This window comes from Pleurodeles waltl, chromosome 3_1, assembly GCF_031143425.1.
Source record: "Pleurodeles waltl isolate 20211129_DDA chromosome 3_1, aPleWal1.hap1.20221129, whole genome shotgun sequence".
NCBI lineage: Eukaryota > Metazoa > Chordata > Amphibia > Caudata > Salamandridae > Pleurodeles > Pleurodeles waltl.
In genome coordinates, this window is record NC_090440.1 from 117,925,833 (window position 1) to 117,950,035 (window position 24,203).

General features: G+C 43.4%; 1 protein-coding gene across 1 annotated transcript in view; it reads right to left on the bottom strand.

Annotated features, from left to right (window-relative positions):
* LUZP2 (leucine zipper protein 2) overlaps nucleotides 1–24,203 on the bottom strand; it is a 1,083,806-nt gene that overhangs the window by 374,310 nt on the left and 685,293 nt on the right. The window contains exon 6 of the mRNA XM_069221952.1: nucleotides 21,285–21,347. Coding sequence (XP_069078053.1) covers nucleotides 21,285–21,347 — 63 coding nt within the window. The remainder of the gene's footprint in view (nucleotides 1–21,284; nucleotides 21,348–24,203) is intronic.

Consider the following 24,203-nt stretch of genomic DNA (forward strand, 5'->3'; position numbering starts at 1 on the left):
ACTTGAGAAATATACAAAGGATTTGATTGCTATGTAGAAACATGAACATTGACATCTGTTTATGAGTTATAACACCAAGTAATGGTAACTACACTAGGTCCTGATTTGTCTTGTGTACATAATGAAGCAAATTAATTAATGACTATGGACAAGTATCCAAGGGTGCTATTTGAGAGGTTCAATGATTGTTCAGAGACTTTTGATTTCTTCATAAATGAGGAAGGGCAGCCACTTGCTAATGAAATTCATTACATTTTAACCAAAAAGAAAAGAAAATCAGGCAAACGGAGCAGAGAGGCTATGTCATATAATATCATGCAGCCTGGAAGGGTGTCTGTCAATAATGAGCACACGTGTAATATAGCCACTAAGTGCTGAAATGATAGAGACATGAACTGTAAGAACTTGAGTAATTAGTAAAAGTGCAAAATTATGCAGGACAGAGACCTTAAAAACATCAAAGAATGTGAAATATTGCCTATATCCCTTAAAGAGAATTTGTTGCATGGGTTGGTAAATGCTGGACATTAGAATTGGTTGACCATGATAACAATAACATAGGTATGATACAGCCACTAAGTGCTGGGAGTATGGGGACCTTAATAGTAACGACATGAGGAAATAGCATTGGTGTACAACTAGTCATGTAAAAGATTCTTTAAATTAAGAATGGTAAGGGCCCCCCCACTGTCAGGGGGACCATCACTTCCCCGGGGCACTTAATGAAAATAACACAGGGGCCACATGGCCCCCTCATAGCCCCGGGGACCACCACCCCCCTGGGTCACTGAATGAAAATAACACCGGGGCTGCACGCCCCCCCTGCAGCCTCGGGGGACCATCACCTCCCTGGGGCACTGATTCAAAAGAATGAGGGGGAGACGATCTGCCCCCCACACAGCCCAGGTGACCACCACCTCCCTGGGGCTTTAAAGAAAAATGGTGCGGGGGGCTGACCATCTCCCTGGGGCTTTGAATAAATACAGTGTGGCTGGTCGTGAAGCCCCCCCTGCTGCCCAGGGGACTGTCACCTCCTTGGGGCACTGATTCAAAAGAATGTGGGGGGCTCCCCACCTCCCCTGCAGCCCTGGGACCACCACCTCCCCGGGGCTTTGAATAAATACAGTGCTGAGGTCCAAGTGCCCAATGCAGCCCTGGGGACTGCCACCTCCCCAGGGCTCTGAATCAATACAGTGTGGTGGGCCGTGCAGCCCTCTTAAGGCTTGAATCAATACAGTTCATTGAGGGGCATATGCCCCCTGCCCCCACTGCCCTGGGGAACACCACTTCCTCAGAACTAGAATAAAAAAACAAAGAGAGTCTGTTTTGGACACCTGAGCCCCAGGGACCACCGCCTTCCGGCCAATGCTCATTGAAGGGGGGCCATGTGATCCTCCTCAAGGAGCCAATGATGCAGGATGCATGTAGCCGACTTGGACCGCGGGTGCCTTGAGGCCCTCTCCATGGTTCTGTCTCTCTCTCTCTCTCTCGCTTTACCATCCCATAAAGGAATGGGAGAGAGAGAGAGAGATTGTTATTTCAATGTTCTCTCAAAACAATGACTTGAAAGTGTCACACTGGGCAGCCTTTAGGGTTGAATGTCCTAGATATGTTTTGCTACACAGCCCAAGAGAGTCACTCACACCCTCGCCATGCACTGCTAATTGCCGCACAAATTATAACACTCATGATATTTTTGATAACATCATTGATATGTCAATTTAATATTTGCTGTAAAATTTTGGATGATAAAAATGTGCATGGTAGGGGTTATAGTTACCTTAGGGAATGAGTTATAGTTACTTGAGATACCTCTAACTATATCAGGTGAACTTCTATGATTTTCTACGTTTAGAAATGTGAGCCTATTTTTTTTAAGTGAGTATATATATATATATATATATATATATATATATATTATATATATAAATATATACATATATAGTAGATTTACACATAAAAGTATGCTTTATGTTTCACTTAAAAAGTGCTGGTTGTTTTGTCTTTGTGTTATTTCTCCATTTCACTAATTTCTCTCTCTTACTTTCTAGCCCTCCTCAGCCAGTCTTTGCAAAACGTAATTACAGTGGAATTGCAATTACCCTGCCTTCTGGGATAGACCATCAACGAGTAACTACATGTCATGTTTCATGTGCAGAGAGGTGAGGCCACTCACATTAAAAAAAGGTGCTTCAAATCAGTTTTGAAATTTGGCATTTTAAATTAACTGCTCGTACTGGTGATTTTTTTCATGGAATGTGTTTGGTTATCAGCATTACATTGGGCCCTGTTAAAAATATTCATGTATAAATGTGACCTCTACAGGCCTGTCACAACAGTAGGTCATGGCAAAATCATGGTTAATTGGGCCCAATGTTTGAGGTCGGGCTTCATACAAATGGAAATTATTCTTGAAAACAATTAAAATACTTAAATCCATAAAAAATGATAAATAAAAGAGACAAACATATTTCTAAGCTTCAACACACATAATTTTAAATGCTGATTTGAATGTACACTGATCAATACCACAATTTGCTGGATTCTAAATTCTAGACCTAAAAAAAGTATCATTGTCCTAATGTATTTCATTTCAATAATAGGTGAGCGGAAGGTGTTTAAGGATAGGAATAAGTCATACAGGCAAGTAGTCATGCAGCAGCACCTGGCTATGGTAAGTCAAAGCATCGCTGAGACAAATAAAAGTAAATACAAAAAACAAACATTTATTGACAGTGAGCTGTGTCCCACCACACTGGCTCGACAGCTCATTCAATTAAAACACATTTATATCATGCTGCACTGCTGGCCAAGCTGAAGTACATGCTCAAGGTTTGAAATATATATGCACTGAAGAAAGATCATAAATACAGTTTGCAAACACTTCTAGTGTGAAGCATGCAGTGTAAACTGGATTAGTATTTTTTACCATGAGCAGTCATATATCTTAAATCCAATGACTTACGTTACTTCCTCCGGTAAAAGAACAAATGATCCTGAAAATGTGTTTAAAGTTTAGTGTTTAAAAAAAAATAAAACTTCATCAAAAGTCATATGTAATGTTTTGAGAGTCTACAGTGACATAAAATAGTTCAATCACCTATGAGGCTCATTAACAGTCCAACCAATATACAGGTAGTGATGTGTTCATACAAGCTTCTGAGCAAAATATTTGACTTCACGCATAGTATGTTTTTCGTGATCTGCAAACCACAGTACACTATTTCCTTGTGTATGGTTCAAAGTCTAAATTATTGATGACATTAATTCTACCACTAAGCAAACAATAGTAGTTTGAGTGAGGTGAAACAATATACAAAAAAGGAATTGATGAAAAATATATAATGAACATGGTTATCTATAATCAGTATTCACATATGTCAGTGTGGCTCTCTTTCCAAGTGAGTAACCATTATCAATTTGGACAGAAACAGGAGTTTCTGGTCTGTACTCAGAATAAATCACTGTGTTTTGGTTTACAATAAGTCAAGCAGGATTTGCTGCAAGAGTAGGAAGGTTTGCTGTTGGAAACCTTTTTCTCCTTGGTTATGGACTGTTAAGTAGTCATCCCTACCTACTAGCTAGTGAATCCTACAAAAGTGGTACCACACCATCCAGCACATCAGAACACGTATTTGACCTGTAAAAAAACAGAAGAGGACTGGACCTGCAATCTCTGACATGTTTGCAGGTATTAGGGGTTGGACCTGCTCTCACATGTACCAAGAACTGAGAAATTAACTTCAAGGGCTGACCTCCTGTGGATGCCTCCGGCAATTAGCAATAGGCCATGAAGTGACCATTTACAATTGAACATGGACTGGAATCCAGGAGCTCATGGCCTCTACTGCAGCGAGTCTTGGCCCTTAAGTGCTGTTCCTGCAATCCTGTGTGCTTCAGAAGATATTAAGTGGAACTACTCCAACATGCCTGAGCTTTCGAGACTTCCAAGACCTCTGGAGCTTCAGTAGGGCCTCATGAAAACAATATACGATTTCCAAAGTACTTCATCAAATACAGCTTCTTGATCAGGCGAAGGTGGAAGAAGTATCTAACAGATTTCATAGTCAGAGTTTTTCCTACCAAAGCCAACAAACCTCCTACACTGACTATCAGACTTTGAAAAGACTTTGTTGGATATAGCCTTCATCCTTGTTCCACTGGAGGATTTCGACTTCCATTTCCGAGACTAATCGGAAGGTAAAATATTTGACTGAGATGCTCTGCTTACCGTATCTGATGACCCTGCCATCTCAATGGGCCTGAAATCATGCCTAGGTCCTTGTCAACAACAGTGACTTCTGATCACCTATTTACTATTGTTGCCACTTTTTGCCCTAAACTTTTAACATTTCATATCTCTGGTTCCCTTCATTGGATTGTAATAAAGTTTAACTCTTTTTCTAATTAAAATGTTTTCTCTTTTCAGAAACTGGTTGTGGGATTTTTTTGTTGTGTATTTTGACTCACTAACTGTTATGGATCTGCTTTATAACTAATGAAAGTGTTTTCTTAAGTAAAGCATCTATGCTCTATGCCACAGCTACCAGGAGTTAAGTTAACTGAATTGTTAAATTGGACCTGACATAATTCTGGACATATTCTTTGGGAAGTTATCAATCCTCCACTACTAATATGGCATGTGAATCTTTGTAATGTCTCACAGTCATGGACATCAGATCATCATTTTAACCACTACTGATACTGTGCAGGTAACTATATAATGTTAATTATAAGTTTAGTATTCTTATCTCTGCATGTATTTATCTTGATGATAATGAGAAATATAGCCAGTAAGAAATTGACGTATGAGGGGAGGGAGGTGACCACCCACCTTAGATAATGATCATAATCCTTGTCCGGCTGAACCCTCAAAGTCAAAATATTAACACACAGGTAGCAATAAGATAAAAGAGGCAAGTTTAACTTGTAAATGTATACATTACTTATAAAATACCACAGCGTTATAAAGGCAAAAATCAACACAGTGGAAATCCCAACCAAATTTGAAGAGAGTAAATCTTTCATAAATAATATATCACCAAATGACAATGATTCAATAAGGGGAAACAGACATATGATTTTTTAAATTAAAAAACAAAAACTGGGTCAGTCAAAAAAGTGGTAAACATCAAATGTGGTCAACTGGTAGCAGTGGACCAGAACCTAGGTGCAATTTGAGGCTGACAGTGATGGATCATGGGTTAGGTACAGAATCCAGGTTCGGCCCAGATAGAGATTTTACCTTGTTCCTCTGGAGATCTTGAAGTAAAAAAAAAAGCTTATAAGTCCAAAGGATTTTAGTTTGTTAGAGGAAGCACAGCTAAAAAGAGCCAAGGGTTCTGGGACCTTAGGAACAACACTTGAGGTCAGGACTCACTCAGAGACCGAAAGCAGGTTCCAGGGCAGGTCCAGTTAGGAGTGGTCAGCTGGGCAGTTGCAGGAAAGCCCTCTTGCAGCTTTTTGTGTCCCTGTAGCTTAAGCTGGAGGCCAGCCGTGTGACCCTTGCAGTCTACTTCTTTGTCCTGGATATAAGAGGGGGCAGTCCTTTTGGGTTCCTGGAAGCAAGTTCAATCCTTTTCTGATCTTCCTCAGGTTCCATAATTCTGAAGAGAGTGCCAGTGAGTGTCCCATTTATGCTGGCACTAGCTTGAAGGTGAGGTTGACTCCTGGCCCCTCGCTAACCAATTGGGTAAAGGTTCTCATGCATACCCCTATCTACATTTGCAGCAGTTCCTGTCTGTCCTACCTTAAACAGTGCCAAAGTGCCACTCACTTCTAAAATACAAGAGTCAAACCCTTCTCCCCTTGGGCAGAGCCTGTGTGCCCTCTCTCTTCTGTGGGCACTCCAAAACAGTTCTGAGGGCAGCACCTCTCCCACTGGGATTGGGGCCTGCGTGATTGCAGTAACAATGGAAGGGGCCTGTCCAGGTATCATCTGGGATCTGCCTGTGACAGGGGAGGCCCCTTTAAAGTAAAGTAAGTTCCTGGACACAGCCCAAATGGTTATTCTGCCAGTACAATAAAAGCATCTCCTTGTGCCCAGGCCTTTGTCTCAGCACTGGAAGTACACACACATTCAGGGCTATTCACCTCCTGGATGACAGTGGAAAGGCTTATGCAAAAAATAGCCTTTAGGAGTTTCAGGTAGGGAAAGGTAACTATCTAAAAATATTTTTTCTTAATAGCTAAACTTTAAATCACTATTAAATGGTGCTTTTGATACATAATAAAAGGAGTTGTCGAATCACATTTCAAGCTGGTCACTACCCTGAGATAGAATAATTAATATTAAATATTGCTTCAAGTTGTTTCTTCATGCCAGTATTCCTGCAGTGAAATAGTTTTTTGTATGCTAGTCAAAGTAAGGCAATATCAATATAACATTTCTGCATCTTATACTTTTAACATTTAAATACCATTCATTCTGTCTTGTGGGCTAAATGGCCTGATTGAGGGTGACTTATTATTATTCAAAAGAAAGATTTAGACCTGTCAAAAGGGGTTTTGTTTTGTCAGGTCAGATTAAAGTTTCTATAATACAACATCCACTCTACTTCGACGGTCCTGAAGCCAGGCTTGTACAACCACTGTAGTGGATGGCAGAATAGATGCTGCAGTCTACTAGTGTCATTTAAGTTTCAGGCCCTGAGCATATTCAATACCATATAATAGAGAGTTGTGGGCAAACTAAATATGGCAACTAGGAGGTTGTAAACTCAACCTTGTTAAAGGGGGGAGCACCTGCACTTGGCCCGCACCTCCATAGCACTGGAGCTCTGCCGAACCATCAACCTATTTTTCATGCTGAAATCAGCGTGCTACTCAATAAACCTATCACCGACCCTAGGGAGCTGAAGAACTACAGACCCATCTCTTTGCTCCCTTCCCCAGTCAAGGTAATGGAGAAAGCCATCAACCAGCAACTCACCGAGTTCCTCGAGACACACCGTATCCTGGACTCTTCCCAGTCTGGATTCAGAAGCCACTACTGCACCGAAACTGAAAACTTAGCAGCTACCAATGACGTACGCATCATACTGGACTGCGGAGGCACTGCGGCACTCATCCTCCTCAACCTTTCCACTGCATTTGACACCGTCTCCCACTCCACCCTCTACAGCAAAGCCCTAAACTGGATCAGGTCCTTCTTCACTGGAAGAACACAGAGGGTCAGACTACCACCGTACACATCAGAACCTAAAGACACTTTCTGCGGAGTGCCACCAGAATCCTCACTCAGCCTGATGCTTTTCAACGCTTACATGGCCCAGCTCGCTAAGATCACCAAACAACACGAGCTAAACATAGACACCAAACAGATCCTCTCCCTGTCTGAGGACTCTGTGCAAGCCAAAATGAATTTCCACAATGGGATGAGAGCAGTCACCGCCTGGATGGAGGCCAGCTGCCTTAAGCTCAACACAGACAAGACACAGATCCTCGTGATCAACTCCACCCCTTCTGCCTGGAATGACTCCTGGTGGCCCACCCCTCTGGGTAACTCCCCCGCCCCCACTGACCATGCGCACAACCTGGGAATCATCCTGGACTCCTCTCTATCATTGACCTGCTAAGCTAACGCCATCTCCTCATCAAATTTCCACACCCTCTGTCTCCTGCAGAAGATTTTCAAATGGATTCCCCCCGACATGAGGAAGACAGTCACCCACACACTCATCACCAGCAAACTGGACAACGGCAACCCACTCTATGCCGGCATTATCAAGAAACTTCAATAAAGACCACAAAGAGACCAGAATGCAGCAGCCAGACTCATCCTGGATATTCCCTGACATAGCTGGATCTCCTCCCACCTCAGAGACCTACACTGGCTCCCAGTCAACAAGTGCATCACATACAAACTCCTGATCCACACCTTCAAAGCACTGCACAACATTGGACCAGCATACCTCAACAACTGCCTCACCTTCTACATACCCAACGTCTCCGTTCCTCCCAGCTCACCCTTGTAGCTGTCCCCAAGATCCCGAAAAGTACAGCAGGAGGAAGATCCTGCTGCTGCTACTACCTAGCAGCCTGGACGTGGAACACATTTCCCCTCAAGCTCAGGTAAACCACATCACTGAAGCAGTTTAGGAAGGACCTCATGACCTGGCTTTTCGACTGAGCAGCACAACTACATTCAGCGCATTGAGACCCTATGGGTGATTAGCCACGCTTTGATTGATTGATTGCATTTTGCTACTGGCTTGCAGGGCTAAAGTGCACAAAGTTTTACAACCAGCAAATAATACAGGGCTATATCATACAAAAGATGGTAATTTCCTTCACAACCAAAATACTTTCTATTGTCTTTAGATATCTACACTAGATAGCTCTCACCTGTGTAAGCTCTAAAATGAAATATCAAGTGCCATTTCAAGAGTTTCACAGCAATCCCAGGAATGTGTCTGGCCCCAAAACATAATCATACCTCAAGGAAATTTCAGGCTTGCAACCATGTGATTAAGCTTTCAGAAAACGTATGAATGCTTACTTATTCAACTGAGCAGTTTTAAATTTCAGATGTTGTATCAAGCTTGGCTGTTACAGATAATGCAGAGGTTTACTAGGCCACAAACCACTCACTAAACACATTTTAAAGCTAATAAATATTCAGTCACAAATTGTCCCAGAGTGGATCATATTGCCTAATATTCTTCCTATTGTGCAACCAAAAGGCTTAAAGTATCAAACAGTATCAGAAAAATTGTTGGACGTTTTTTCCTTATGCAGGGTCATCCCCCAAATTTCTGCTTCCTTCCTCCTGGTTTTTCTGACCTCTCACTGTTGGCTCTAGGACTCTGAGCACTTTATCACTGCTGACCAGTGCTAAAGTGCAGGTGCTCTCCCATATAAAGTAGGAAATGATTGGCTTATACCTTATTGGCATATTTAATTTACCTTTAAGTCCCTTGTACAGTGGTATCTCCACACCCAGGGCCTGTAAATTAAATACTACTGCTGGGCCTGCAGCGCTGCTTGTGCCACCCACTTAAGTAGACTTTCAATCATGTCTCAGGCCTGCTAGCGCAGGGCCTGTGTGTGCACTTTTCTGCCACAGGGACCTGGCATCTAAATGTACTTGCCAGGCCCAGAACTCCCCTTTTACTATATGTAAGTCACCCCGAAGGTAGGCCTTGCTAGCCCTATGGGCGGGGTGCCATGTATGTAGAAGGTAGGACATGTGCCGGGTTTCGTGGCCTGTCCTGGTAGTGACAAACAGCCTAACTTGGTGTCTCACTGCTGTGAGTGCTGCCTTCTCATAGGAATGCATTAGAAATGCCCTGCCTTATGTGTAAGGGGTATTGTCTGATTTATGAGGGGTAGCGTAGGCGTGTTAGGCATGGTTGCGATGGTGATAATAAATGCTGCTTACTGGTGTAGGTGTATTTTTTATTACTATCACAGAAATGCCACTTCTAGAAAGTGCGTATTTATCTGTGCTTATGATTCTGGTGTTTTGCAGCTTGAATCCAATCAACGTCTGGGAAGAGTGACAGTTGGGGCTTTGTGCATACTTTTCAGACAGCCTGTACACAGGGAGGGTGGAGGTGTCACAGAGGTGCATCTGTATACTGAATAGTCTTCCTGGGCTGAGAGAAGGGAGAGGCCTACACCTACATTTGTAAAGGCTGTGCCCTGGCCTCACACATTAGGGTCGTTAATCCCCCACTGATGTTTGGAGCCTGTGCTGAAGGAGAGAGTGGGCACTCCCAGAACCAGTTGTAACTGGCTGGAACCTCCTCTCCCTGCCATTGCAAACATTGTAAGGACTGAGTATAAGTACAGGGGAATTTTCCCCACAATTTGGAGACTCTTTGAACATACCTGGAACTGGACACAGACTGCTGGAGAACTCACCAGGAACCGCCATGGAGGACTGCTTCTGTGCTGACCTGTGACCTGCTTGGTCACTGAAGAGGACTTGCCACTTGCTACATACTACTTGTGCTGGCCTGTTGTTGGGCCCTCCACCTGTGGGCCTTTTCCTGTTAACTTTGCTCCCCAGGGGCAGGGTGCTGTGGCCCCTGACCCCTGCATTCTACCCTGGAGCACGAGGGGTGCTTCACTGTGCTGGAATGCTAAGTGCTCCTTAGGGGATTCTTTTAGTGATTGGAAGCACTTCCCCTTACTGGTGCGTTGCACTTCTGTCCGTGTTTTCTGATCATCATGGCAACAGGAAATCACCCCCGCTGCCGGGCCCCGTGAATTCCTGAAGCGCGTCGGAGCGCGCTGTAGTTCAGCCCCTAGGGCACTGTGGGGAGAAGAGAGGAGCCGGTGCGCCCCTTTCTGTGCCACCGGGGCATCCGAAACAGCCTCTGTTGACAAAACGCAGAGCACGAGTGCTCCTGTCGTGCCCCTGGGGAGAAGTGCACTCCGTGGAGTGCCCCCGGGGCACTGGCAGGCACCGACTTTGGTGCCTGCCTCCTTCTCGACGGCCAGGTGGGCCACCGCGTACAGCTGGAGGCCGGGCGGAGGGAATGAAACCTCATTGGAGGTTCCCTCCGGGCCCAACAAGGCTGTCCTGCTTCTCAGTGACCGCGGGCAGGGCAGAAGCCTCGCCAGCGGCCCCCTGCACCGCCGGTCCTTGGTTTGGCCCTTGTGTGGGCCAGTATTGAGCTTTGGGTCTCCCCCCCCTTTTGTGGAGGGCCAGTTAAGGCCCGGTGGGAGCCCTACAATGACCGCAGGTCCCAACAGGGGCCCGCCCTTGAAGCGAGGGGGTGCGTGACGCCCCCCTCCTCCTGGCATTTCCTACTGGATTGTAGCCCCCCTCGTGAGTGCTTGTGGAGGCCCAGGGGGCCCCCAGTGATCGCTGGCCCCAGGAGGGGCCCGTTAGGAGTATAGAGGGGCTGTGTGCCACCCCCTCTCACCCACAATTGTCAGGGAGGCCCCCACATTGCGCGGAATAGCGCTTGGGGACCCTTCTTTGTTCCTCTAGGCACTGGAGGTGCCGGCTCCATCAAATCAGGTACTTTTAGAGGACTAATGTATTTACAATCCAAGACTTTGCTGATTGATTTATGTTACCTGCCTGTTTGATGATGCTTTTACATATGTGTGCAAATGTTCCTTTTATGGACATGACTTGCCAATAAGTTTTCTAATGTTCCTACTATGGGCGTTTTATGATATTCGTATGACAAGTGCTTTGGTGTAATGACGTGTTTCCTGACTACTGCTTATGTTGCAGAATACTGACTAACCTGCGTGTTATGTGTGACTACTGCTAGTTTGCAGAGTAACTAATGTGTAACGTTCTGACAACTGCTAAGGGAGCAGGATAGTACTGATATGTGATGTTTGGTCTAATAATTGCATTGTGTACAATACAGTATATTTTCATATAATAAAACTTCACACTTGTATAGCGCACTACTCACCCGTTAGGGTCTCAAGGCGCTGTACCCATACCACTGTGGAACCCCTCCTGGCTTTTCCTATGACGCACCCACTCCTGGGCAACCCCCAGGGTGAAGCCAGGCATCCAAGCACTGTCAGGGTCGTTGTGGAGATTAAGCAAGTTATTGCCCAGAGTTACAGAGTGGGACCCATTAATTAGATTAGGCACTGAGGTGAGAATTATCTGGTCCAAGGGAATTGAGCCCAAGACCCGCCAAGACGGGAATTGAACGCTGGTCCCGGGCAAGATCTCTGCATCAGGATCTGCCACTCTAACTATTGTGCCACACTTCTCCACTCTAATCTGGTGTTGTGTTTCCTTTGTGGTGGGGATATTGCATGTGTTGTGAGTGTTGTGCAAACGCTTACCATATTGCCTCTGGGATAGGCCTGACTGCTCGTGCCAAGCTACCAAGGGGGTGAGCAGGGGTTATCTTGGATGTGTAACTCCCTTGCCCTGACTAGAGTGGGTAGGTTCTGCCTGGCTGAGGTGCATATCCTAGTCAACCAGAAACCCCATTTCTAACTCAAATTCAAAGCATAAATGTTGTGTTCTTGGTTGTACTAAACATTACACTCAATTTGTTTTCATGAACTTTAAAAACGTGAATATTTCATAATTATGTTCTCCTGCCTCCATGCTAAACCACTCTAAACTTACCTAATCTTCATCAATACAGGCAGAGAAACATTTGTTTGCTCTATCCTGGTGCGACCATTTTTTAGTCTTCCATCAGGTGGGAGCAAAGGTGCCTCCTCTGCCTGCAGCAGAGCCAGCATGGAAGGCAAGTCTGTTCTTAGTCGTTGGGAGATTTACAAATGCTCCAGTCGGGTGGAAGCAGACTTCTGTTTTTCCACCAACAGAAACAGAAGAGATATTGCTCCCCCCCAGAGTGAGCATGCAAAAAAACAGCTGTTCCTCCTGGACGGGAGCAATGCGAGTTCCTGCACTATGCAAGGAGCCGGCTAAGGGCACGGGAGCCCTGGGGCTTCCCCTGGGGCCCCAAACTTGATGCTCAATGGGTACCCCCAATGGGCTCCGAGACACCCACCTATAACTAAGGCATGCCCCAGGGAGACGGGCCCCCAGGTCCATAATAAGTTTGGGAGGGGGCCATGTAGCCCTCTCCCCTTTATAATGATGTGCAGCTCTGGGAGATGGGGTCCCCAAGGCCTAATAAGGCTTGAGGGGGGTGTGCTGCCCTCCCACCATTTTAATGTCATGTGGCCCCAGGGGATGGGGTCCCCAGACCACTGTTGGCTTGGTTGTTTGGCCACAGGTCCTGGCTGCAAGATGGGTCCTGTGCCCAACCACCTGTTGTGCATGGCCAAAGGCTGTGCACATTGTGGATTGGCTGCCTGCAGGGGGTTGGACACAGGGTCTGGTCACAGGTTGGGCCCTGTGGCCAATTCCCGATGCACATGGACCAAGACCACATGCAGCATGGGGTTGGCTGCCTGTGGGGGTTGAACGCAAAACCAGGCTGCAAGTGTCATGAAGAATATGTTGTACGAGTTGCTTGTTTTATTTAGCCTTTTCATTCTGTTCAAGGCTAGGAGCACAGTACATAATAGCCTAGTGCTTACATTGGTAATTCAGGAGACAGCTTCTCACATCTAGACATAGCATTGCACCACAGTGCGGTTTTATTATATACATGATGCAATGACCCAGAAGAGGCAGAGGGGCATTTGAGCCACGACCATCCTGGGACGAATGCTGTGTTCAGCATGCAGCTCTTCTGGCACTAATCTACCAGCTTTCTGAGAGGATTGCCATCCACACTACTGTGTCCTGACTCAGGACACTGTCCCACAAGCATGGGGCTGAGGCTCATTCCCTAGACAGGACAAGGCAGAATGGCGTGCCTGCTATGCTCTCAATATAGTCTCAGTGTTAGATAGGAGCCTCTAGAACCTCTAGGAATTATTCACTGTGGTTATCTTTATGATGTTCTTTATGCAGGTCACTTTGCTCTGTTTCATCTGTCTAACTATGGCAGCTCATTCTCTCTATGCAAGATTATGATTGTTTCAATAAATGTATTGAAAGCGTATTTCATATCTCTCTTCTGCTTCAACTGAGCATGCATGAGTAGTGCAATGAAAGGGTGAGTTCTGTTTCCGCGAACTCCATGGGGAGTCAGAGTGTCATGTTCAGGTTGCCACCATCACCTTGTCCCCAAAAGGGTTAGTGGTTCAGGTCCCCCACATTCTTAAGTGTTGCCTTCCTAACATGCAGTCCTATTATTTTACTAGGAACCATATAACAAATGCCAGGCCCTGAGGCCAACCCCAAACCATTGATGAACAACGGGTGTGTCTGGTGTGGGGTTGGCTGCCTGAAGGGGGTTGTACGCAGGACTCTGCTGCAAATTAGGCTGCCTGCAGGTGGTTGTACGCAGGACTAGGCTGCAAATCAGACCTTGCATCCCACCCCACGCCATGCATGACCAAAGGCCATGTGCGGAGGGGTGTGGCCACAAGGCTTGGCCTGTGGCTAGATTCTGCATCCAACCCCCAAGAGACAGCCAACCCCACACTATGCACAGCCCTTAGTCATAAACATTTCAGCTGTCATAGTTATACTTATCTCAAGAAACTTTAGTTCGTGCCTTAAGATAACTATAATTCATGCCCCCACCATGCATAGTTTTCTAATCAATAATTTCACTGCAAATGTTGAGGTGATATTATTATTTAATGATGTGATAGAAGATGTCATGAGTGGTGTAATATGTGAGGTAGTTAGCAGTGCATAGTGATGGTGTGAGTTATAGCTACCTTAGGGCACAAGTTATAGTTTCTTCAGATAATTATAACTATAAGTGCTGAATATCTATGGTTTTGTGTGAGTACATTCAGATCCTAATTATAACATCCATGTAACCTTTGTTTTTTTCAGTGAATATATATATATATATATATATATATATATATATATATATCTACATGTGTGTGTGTGTGGCTATAGATAGATAGATCCCCTACTGGGTTGTCTGTAGGTCATTATACTTAGGGCCTAGTTTCCAATATAAATGGGGATAAAAGGACTTTTTATGTATATATACACATACACACATATATGTATTTTTAACAGGTTTGTGTAAGCAAGAAGCTCAGTGTTGTACTTTTTAATAGTATATACATGTTTTATAATGGTAGAAGCATAATCTTAAATATATCCTTATAATTGAATTGCCATTGTTTGTATATTGTTACGGGGAAATATGTGCTGTATTTTGTATAATACCTACGTGATTGTTCTGGAATTTCTAGTAGATTCCATCACACTGGGGTTGGTGGCAGCAGGAGGTGCCAGCAAGTGTCCGTGGACAGTGCCTCAATAAGACATACTTTTGACTTACACTTTGCTGTTTGATTCTAACAAAAACATGTTCAAATAGTTATATATGAAATCGTTATGTAGGTGACAGGCTGCATGCCTAGTTTTCAGCAACCTTTTCAGTGTGAAAAGGCAAAGGAGTGAAATTCCAAAGGGTAGAGCTGTATGTAAGTGAAAACATGTGTCCCAAACCACTTGATCCTCACTTGGAAATGCAACTGCAAGATTTAGGTGTGTGACATTAAGAGCCTGGTTAAATATTAAGGGAACGTTCACTTTCCTAGATAGATAGATACTTGGAAATGGCGGGGAATGTAAATTAAGGTGACACCCAGTGCTTAATTCGTAAATAAAAACGTGCCCATGTCCAAACACCTCCTCTTAAACATGCAACTGCTGCAATTAAATGTGCGAGCTCGGAATACTGAGGGAGCGTAATCCTGAAGCCATTTCGGGCCTCTTTAATCCATTTACAGCCACTGCCTGCCCCTTCAGCTCACTCTTGCAGCTTTGTGCTTTCTCCGATTTGACACTTTTTTTTCGTTTTTCTCTTCCTCCGTCTTTCCATATGTTTCTTTTGCTCGTAGTAAAGGCTTGAAGCAGAAAAATAAGTGCCGACCCTCAAAAATTTCGGGAATTTCAGGATGGTGCTGCTACATAGTTTGGACTCTCAAGTTTCTGGGTTACTTTGGTTGGAAGGTCATCCAAACACAAATGGTGTATCTGGTCTTGGGTACGGTCAATACAATCATAAAAATGACGCGGCGATGTGTCAGTCAGCAGTATGCAGCAAACTTAACATATGAAGGTTCAGTTGATGCAGAAGGGGACAGAAACTACAGCATGACAAATATTGTGAAAAAACACCTTCTTTTTAATCTGTGTTGAATCCCCTTATGACTTATTATTTGTTGACCAAAGTAACTTTTAAAAGCTAACAACAATTGTGGACTTTACAAAGCACATAACAAATCACTCATGCATGCCTAGAACTTCATTCCCCTGAAATCTGCTTATTCTTAATCTTCTTTTATTCAGTCGCCTAAAACATGAATTTGTTGTGCCATGAGGCTCATTTATTTGATGCATTCACTGAGAGGTATCAGTATTTGCCAGTGCTCTTTCCAGTTTGGCTTGGTTGTTTGTTTACTAATCGATAATTCTCTTTTTGGAAAGGTGGGTTAATACAACATGCTCTTCCCTGGCACTGATTGCGTGGTAACAGTCCTTTAAGCTTTGCCAGAACAGGAAAAGCATTGTGTCATTGGTGGATGTAAGTATTTCACTTGGAATACTCTTCCTCCGATGGGAGAGTCCCTATAATTACAAAATGCTTTTTTTGCTTCTTCCTTTGCCTTTAAGACATAGATATATATCTTTTTTTATTGATCTGAATGAGGTTTAAACTATTCCCTTGCACCATATTTCAGAACTTGGCCCCTAGCAGCAGACTGCGCCTCCGGAGCATTTTTTTTTTTAAATGCTCCAGTGGCGCAGTGTGCAAGGCCATATTTATAAGGACGCACAAAGCCACCTTGAATGACTTTTTATGGCCTTGTAAATATGGACCCTTTCACACAAAACACTGCATGTAAGTTGAGTTCAATGGGTGCTGCCTGGGGTGTTCCCACTCAGCACCCATGGAACACAAAGGAATTTGTTGCATCCTAAGATTTACAAGTCTGGGAATGCATCAGATTCCTACACCACCTCAGGGGTGGTGTAAGAATGATGCAAAAGGGAGAAATATCTTTATTTCTCCCCATTTCTTCCTCTTTCTACGCACAGAAAGAGGAACACACCTCTTGTGATTGTTTTTGTGCAGGAAGGTGTCCCCATTTCTTCCTCTTTCTATGTGTGTTGCATTTTGCAGCACACACAGAAAGAGAAAAAACACCTCTTGTGATTTTTTCTGTGCAGGAAGGTGTCTCTTCCTGAACAAAAACAATCATCCCTGCAATGCAGGCATCTGTGCATCATGGTGCAAGGTTGTCTGCCTTTGTGCTATACAGCAATTTGTGCACCAGCGCAGGGGGAGAGAACAGAAATGAACTGTATCTTGTGGATACAGCACATTTCTGCCCTTCCTCGGTGGCCTCACGGGCCTTGTAAATGAGACCCTTAATTTAAGAGCACCCCTGATATTCGCAATTGCCTTGTTTTTCCCACTTTTTCCTGACTACTACACACTGCAAACTGTCCCCTTAAATCATTTCTTTCACCTGTTGCCTTGGATTCCTTGGAGATATTCTGCACATGCCTATGTTATGAAAATATATATAAATGCACAAATATGTACTCCTCCGTTATGGCAGAGGAGCGTCGCCCCACTGCTGAAAGACAGCAGATGAAAATAAAATGGTAGTGAAATTTCTTTATTATCATTTTAATTTTCACTTACTCAGCCAGTCCACAGAGTCAAGGGTGGGTCGGGGCCATCCTCTGCATTGCAGTGTCAGCAGCAGCCAGGGGGAAGGAGAAGTGGTAGGTGCACTGTAAGTGCGCATGTCGGTTTGGCCGGCCTTTGTAGGATGGCCAAACTGACATGCGTACTTGAGATCTTTCCATCCGAGCTGTGTTGCACAGCCAGATGGAGAACTAGCAGAGGCTCCCAGGCCATAACTGATCGCCATTTTAGGCCACTCAGATGAATCCCTTTTCTTCTATCATGTTGCGCAATAGCATGAGAGCATCCTTTGGATTGGGTGGGGAGGGGAGCAGAGGAGCACCCATGCAGCATCTGGCAGTGGCAGGTAAGTCATTTTTTTTATTATTCCCCCTACACGGCCCCACCAAGCTTTATTGGCAGCAGCTGCTACCAATATGTACAGAGATGTATAAGTTAGCTGAAAACTAGAAATAAAACACCTATTCTTTGGATGGACTTGTCTGAAGAAGCTAGACCATGTAACTTAGGGCCAGATGTAGCACACAGTTTGCACGTCGCAAACAGTGAATTTCGCTGTTTGCAATTTGCAAACTGCACTTGGCAATGCACAAAACCGCTTTTGCGATTCGGTAACCTGGTTACCGAATCGCAAAACAGGTTTGTGAGTCGCAATTAGGAAGAGAAGTCCCCTTCCTAATTGCGATTCGCAGTGCAATGCCAGATTGATTTGTGACCGTGAACGCGGTCGCAAAGCAATCGCGGTTAGCACCCATTTGAAATGAGTGCTAGCCCATTCGCAAAAGGGAAGGGGTCCCTATGGGACCCCTTCCCCTTTGTGAATGGCATCAAAAACATTTTTCCAGAGCAGGCAGTGGTCCTATGGACCACTGCCTGCTCTGGAAAAATGAAACAAAAACGTTTCATTTTTTAATTTTGTAATGCATCTCGTTTTCTTTTATGGAAAACGGGCTGCATTACAAAAAAAACCTGCTTAATTTAAAAGCAGGCACAGACATGGTGGTCTGCTGTCTCCAGATGTCTCATTAATATTAATGAGGTGGGCCTTTGCGACCCCCTTGCGAGTCACAGATGGTGTCAGGGACACCATCCTACATTCCAATTTGCGACTTGCAAATTGCGAGTTGCTCTGACTCGCAATTTGCAAGTTGCAAAATGGAATATACCTACATCTGGCCCTTAGTGAGCTAGAAAAACATTAAAGTCCAATTAATTTATTCTTTTCTATCTTTAAGTAAAATTACCCTTGGAATATGAAGCAATGGATGCATCCTTTTTGTAATTTAATCTGTTTGAAAAAACAAATTTGCTTTGGGGACACACACACATTATAAATCTGATGTAAGAGGAAATATCTATTTAGAAGAGAAGGAGCAACGTGACTTTTTATTCATGCCATAACAGGGGCTACTGAGGGTAGGGAAAATAGCAGGACTCTTTATCCAGTCCTGTGACCCCCAATCACCACCAATTCACATCCTAGAATGTTGCTTTGTTTGATAATGTCAGCGAGGGATTTGTGATCTGTTGTAATATCATCCACTTGTTACCCTTTAATATGAGGACTGCTAAAGAGGTTTATGAGAAACATCTTCCCACATGGCTGACCTTCAGAAAGGACCCGAGCCTTGCCTCCCATCCCTTTTATCATCTTGTGCAGAATTTGTGAAACTGTCACACGGAGACCAGGTGCTTAAAGGCTGACTGGAGCATCTGCAAAGGCATATTCTGTTGGAATTGTGTACACATATGCCGAAGACAATATCTACTGAGAATTGTACACCAGGAACAATGTTTTAAATTCAACACATTGAGACGCTAGCAACCAGTTGACAGAAGTAGGGCACATAGACATGGCTAACAGTGAAAAAGGCATCCGTAAAGACAAGCAATCACCACCAATTAGGATGACCAACCTCAATAGAATCAGGCATCTGACATGCTCCTAAATTGTGCAGTGAAAAGACTGGGAGCTGTCTGGATCCGCCAAACAAATTAACACCCCAGTGGTGCTCTTAAACAACTTAGGGAAACACGTGCTTAAGGCAAGAAGAAATTGCTGTTCTACACAATGGTGATACATACAATCACAATGTTCCAATTGGATGTATTCAGAGAATGTAGACAGTGCCGATTGTTTTTTGGATATTGTGACTGACACTCTAGAAACCGTGTTTGACAAATTGATTTATGTTTTATTCATGTGACCCAGGATACAGGCTGCAGACACCAAATGGTTAGGAAAAGAAAATGCAACAGAATCTCCTCAATCGTACAACTTCTACAGGCAGTAACAAATGCTACTAAAAAATAATATGAATCAGCACCTATTTTAATCTAATTAGATTTTTCGATTGTGTTAGACCTGTCAGCCTTAGGGTGGTCTTTCCCCAAACGTTTTGCGAGATTGCCTCATATTTATGCAGATTCTTTTTGTTGGCCTTACGACGCTGATCCCTTTACCTCTGCTGACCAGTACTAAAGTGCAAGCTCTTCTCCTCTAAATCTGGTAAGATTGGTCTATACACAATTGCCATATCTAATTTATTTGTAAATAGTATAGTTTATACCCAGGACCTGTAATTTAAATGCTACTAATGGACCTGCAGCACTGATTGTGCCACCCACTGAAGTAGCCCTTTAAACGTGTCTCAGGCCTGTCACATTCAAAACCCCTTGCCAAGCCTTAAACTCCCCTCCTTTTACATATAAGTCAAACCTAAGGTAGGCCCTAGGTAGCTAACTAGAGACTCCTTTTCTAACATGACTGATAAACTTGATTAAACATATAGATTAATTTCTGTTAATATTTGGCCATATCTTTGTCATTGCACATAAAAATACATGTTTAAGTATTGTATGATTGATGAGATCTGTTTGTGAATTATACCTTTAGTACACTGTTGCAGATAATAATTATACCCTTGTCATTTTAGGTTTAGGGATGTCCCCTGTTTCACATGTTGTAAATCTCTAAAAGTGGAATTTTCAAAACTGTGACTAAAAATCTGACTATACTACCAAAAAGGGCTTAAAATTGTTTTACCATTCCAAGACGGCCAACATTTTGGTTCTAAACCAGGTGGCCTTCTTTAATCTTTAGAACACGTTTAGGCTGTTTACCATACCTTTACAAGATTGGCACCTGCTACTTTGTTTAGTTCTGCTAATGCAGAAATATTCTCATGGTGTTTACAAAGCAGCATGGCTTTACTTGTATTCTTTTAAATAATTTAGCATATTTTGTTGAGTTTGTGTGTGTTTTATTTGGGTTCTGTCAGAGGATGTATGGAAGGATGAGTCTGTGGATTGATGATTGGATGCACGAATGCAAAGATGAGTGTCCTAGTGTGTATTGGATAGTTTATCAATGTCTGCACCCATCAAAGATACAAAAGAGACTTTCATTCTTAAACCAGACCGTTTGGCATAGCCAATGCTTGTTAAGGTGGGAAGGGGAAAAGAGCCCGACCCAATAATGTGAGCGTTAAAAGGAAAAGTGTTTCTCTATGGGAAAAATGTTTAACTCAGGTTGGAAAAAAGATAACGTTTCTCTTACGAACATATACATTATTTGTTTCGCTTGAGTAAATTGAATTGTTTAAAGTCCTCAAGAAAAGATTGGAGTCCTCAAAGTGCAGACCTTACGTTTCTCCTGAATGTGCCAGAGAGTGAAGGGCGATGCTATATCCATTTCCCCTGGTACATTCTGACAAATGCAATCATCACAACGAAACGCAAAAACCACTAATAACAAATGTAATTAATACCTATTGTTTCTTGTGTTAAGGCAAAGGATGGTTTCAAAGATATACCCACAGTGTCCTCTTTTACATGTCGGAGTCAATTCTAATTTCAGCTGACAAAAAAGCTAAATTGCTGTTCAGTAATGAGAATACCTAAGTTACTAGTAAATGCGCTGATCCTTAGCATCATAACATTTGCTGCATATCTGGTTCATTCATGTCAGCTTCTGGGAATTTGCTCATCTATGTATAATAACAAATAGTTTAGATTCGAAATTATGTGTATGTATGTCTGATTTCATCTCAGTGCAGTGCAAGCATTCAGCATGCATCTAGCTAGCTCTCAAACCTTTGGAAATAAAACATGTGCTCTACTCACCTCTTCTGCGTGAATACCGCAAAGCTTGTTTCCTGACAGGAGTTTGTTTTTCAGGCTTTTATTCTAAGAAGAGAACACGGTTTTATTACTGTACAGTAGTAAAATATTAAGGCGTTCCGTAAATAATTTAGTGCATTAGCTTTTCCTTTTAAACATAGATGAGTTCCTCAAGACATTCGCTAGAGCTCCAATAAACATCAAATGAAGGTTGAAATAAAATGGTGTCATCTTTCTTCCCTAAAATGCCAATATGCAGTGGATTTTGTATTCAAATATTTATTCATAGTGGCATGATATATGCTACAGTCTTTTCAAGTGCTGTGAAATGAGGTGAATTGAACGTATCCTGATTAGAAAAACCAAGACGGTCAAGATAGCTCTATATATCATACATTCGAATTGGCTCTGAAAATGTTCATTTTCCAAAGTTAAAATAGCAATAAAAATTAACATTTTTCTGATTGAGTTGACTTTAGGTATACAGCGTACAGATTCAATGAACATTAACATGCACAAAAAGAAAAACCTGAATGTACCACATTCAAAAAAGAGCATTTAGATATGCGCCTTTGGAAAACTATATACCATGCCTGGTTCACCATAAAAGCAAATCTAGGATCTTCGTATTGTGACTCAGATCTGTGTTGGGTTGTAAGAATTGTGCTCAAAGTTATAAAAACTGTGCATGTAAAGAGAACAGATTTGCTAATGGCTGGATCAAATCTCAACAGCTCAAAATGTGCTGCAACGACGTGGTCAGATTGTAGAGATCCTTAAATCACAGAAGAATCCCCCATCCATGTAGGTTTAAGTAGCAGGGTGCCAGCAACCAAGAAGCAGAGCACAGTAAAACGTGGGAGTACACATGACCCAATCGATGTGGTGGCTTTGGCATGTTGGAAGACCCCATGAATAATCAGCGGAAGATACCAGGAGGATGGGACACATCCAACTTTTGGGTCTATAATGCATGTAGAGGCATGTGTAGGCAGAGTTCTACTTATCTAAGTCCAGGTTTTCAGGGTTGTTTGAAATGTGTCCTTCCTGCAGGACCACTCAGGATTTTATGCCTTTTTACTGAACACTATTTTTGTTGGCTTTAAATTTCTGTGCACTTTACCCCTACTAACCAGCAGTAACGTACTTTAGCTCCTCCTTATAAATATGGTGAAACATGGCATACACATCATTGGTACATTTAATTTGCTTATTAGACCCAAGTATTTGGTACTTCCTGTACCTGGGGCAACATTCTACTAGAGGGCTGCAGCAATGCAGCATTCAATATCCCACCCACTGTAGTAGCCCTGCAAAGTTTTAAACTGCCATTTCGATGTTGCAAAATACATCTTTTGCCCAGCATAAGCCTTCCTTTTTATATGTATAAATCACCTCTGAGGTAGGGCCTGAATGTTATAGGGTACGGTGAGTGGGATTTTAATAGTTAGACATGTATATTTCATGTTTTACATGCTGTGGCAGAGAAAACCCTCTAAAGTTGATTTTTTATCCATGGTAAGACTGCCTGTCCCGTAGGTTAGCACTCGTTTACACTATTACAAATCCAATTTGAGGGTAGCTAGAAAAATAGTCAAGGATTCATTTGAAAAGTAATTTAAAATCTAACTTAATTGTCAAAACTACTTACTATTTCGGAAAGAACACTTTAGAAAATTGTCATTTTACTGGCTAAAACGTTTTTCTTTTTGTGTCCAGCTACCTGACCTTTGATGACTTGACTGTGGTGAGATGTTTATTGCTCTATGACAGTAGACAATGGCTCTGGGTGTGGGAAGGGAGACTCGTCCCTTGGCAGGATGGGCAGTAGCCTATGCCCAGCCCTTACTGTGCTTCAAAGGATGCCTACATTGTCACTGGTAGATGAAATGCATGCCTAGCCCTGGCTCCCTTTTGTCTCTATAGTCAGTGTTAGAAATTGGGTTTTTGGTTGGCAGTCAGGTTACCCCCTGTCCAAGCAAAAGCCCTCACTCTAGTCAGGGTAAGTCACACACAATCCAAGATTATCCTGTGCTCACCCTCTGGTAGCTTGGCACGAGCAGTCAGGCTTAACTTAGAAGGCAATGTGTAAAGTATTTGTGCAATAAATCATACAATACCACCATATAGCACCACAAAAATACACCACACAGCGTTTAGAAAAATATATAATATTTATCAGGATAATTGTAGGTCAAAACGAATAAAGTTGCAATGTGACTTTGTAGAGATATCACTGAAAAGTGATAGAAAGTGTCTTTAGTCTTTAAAAAGCAAACAAAGTCTCTTTCAAGCACAAAGTACCTGGTTTGGAGTGGAGAAGAGATATGTGGAAAAAGGGTGTGTGCGTCGATTTCTCCCCAGCACACACGGACTTGCGTCGTTATTTTTCACGCGGGGAAGTCGTGTGTCGTTTTCTGCCGTGCGGACAGTCTCTTTCTGTGGATCGCAGGGATTACCAGATGTCCTGGTTCTGTGCGTGGATTCTCCTGCTTGTTTACCGGCTGCGCGTTGTTCTGCGGGGCTGTGCGTCGAAGTTTCGCTCTCACGGCAGGCGTTGTGTCGATTTCTCTTCTGGAGGTCGGGCGGCGCTGTCCTTGCGAGGCTGTGCGTCGAAGTTCCGGTCGTCCCAAAGGCGTTGCGTTCATCAGCGTCGGTGTGCGGCGTTTTTCTCGCTGCAGAACAAGCTGTGCGTCTACATTTCAGTGCACGAAGCGTCCAAGTGAAAAAGATAAGTCTTTTTGGTCCTGAGACTTCAGGGAACAGGAGGCAAGCTCTATCCAAGCCCTTGGAGAGCACTTTTACAGCCAGACAAGAGTTCAGCAAGGCAGCAGGGCAACAGCAAGGCAGCAGTCCTTTGTAGAAAGCAGTCAGGTGAGTCCTTTAGGCAGCCAGGCAGTTCTTCTTGGCAGGATGCAGGTT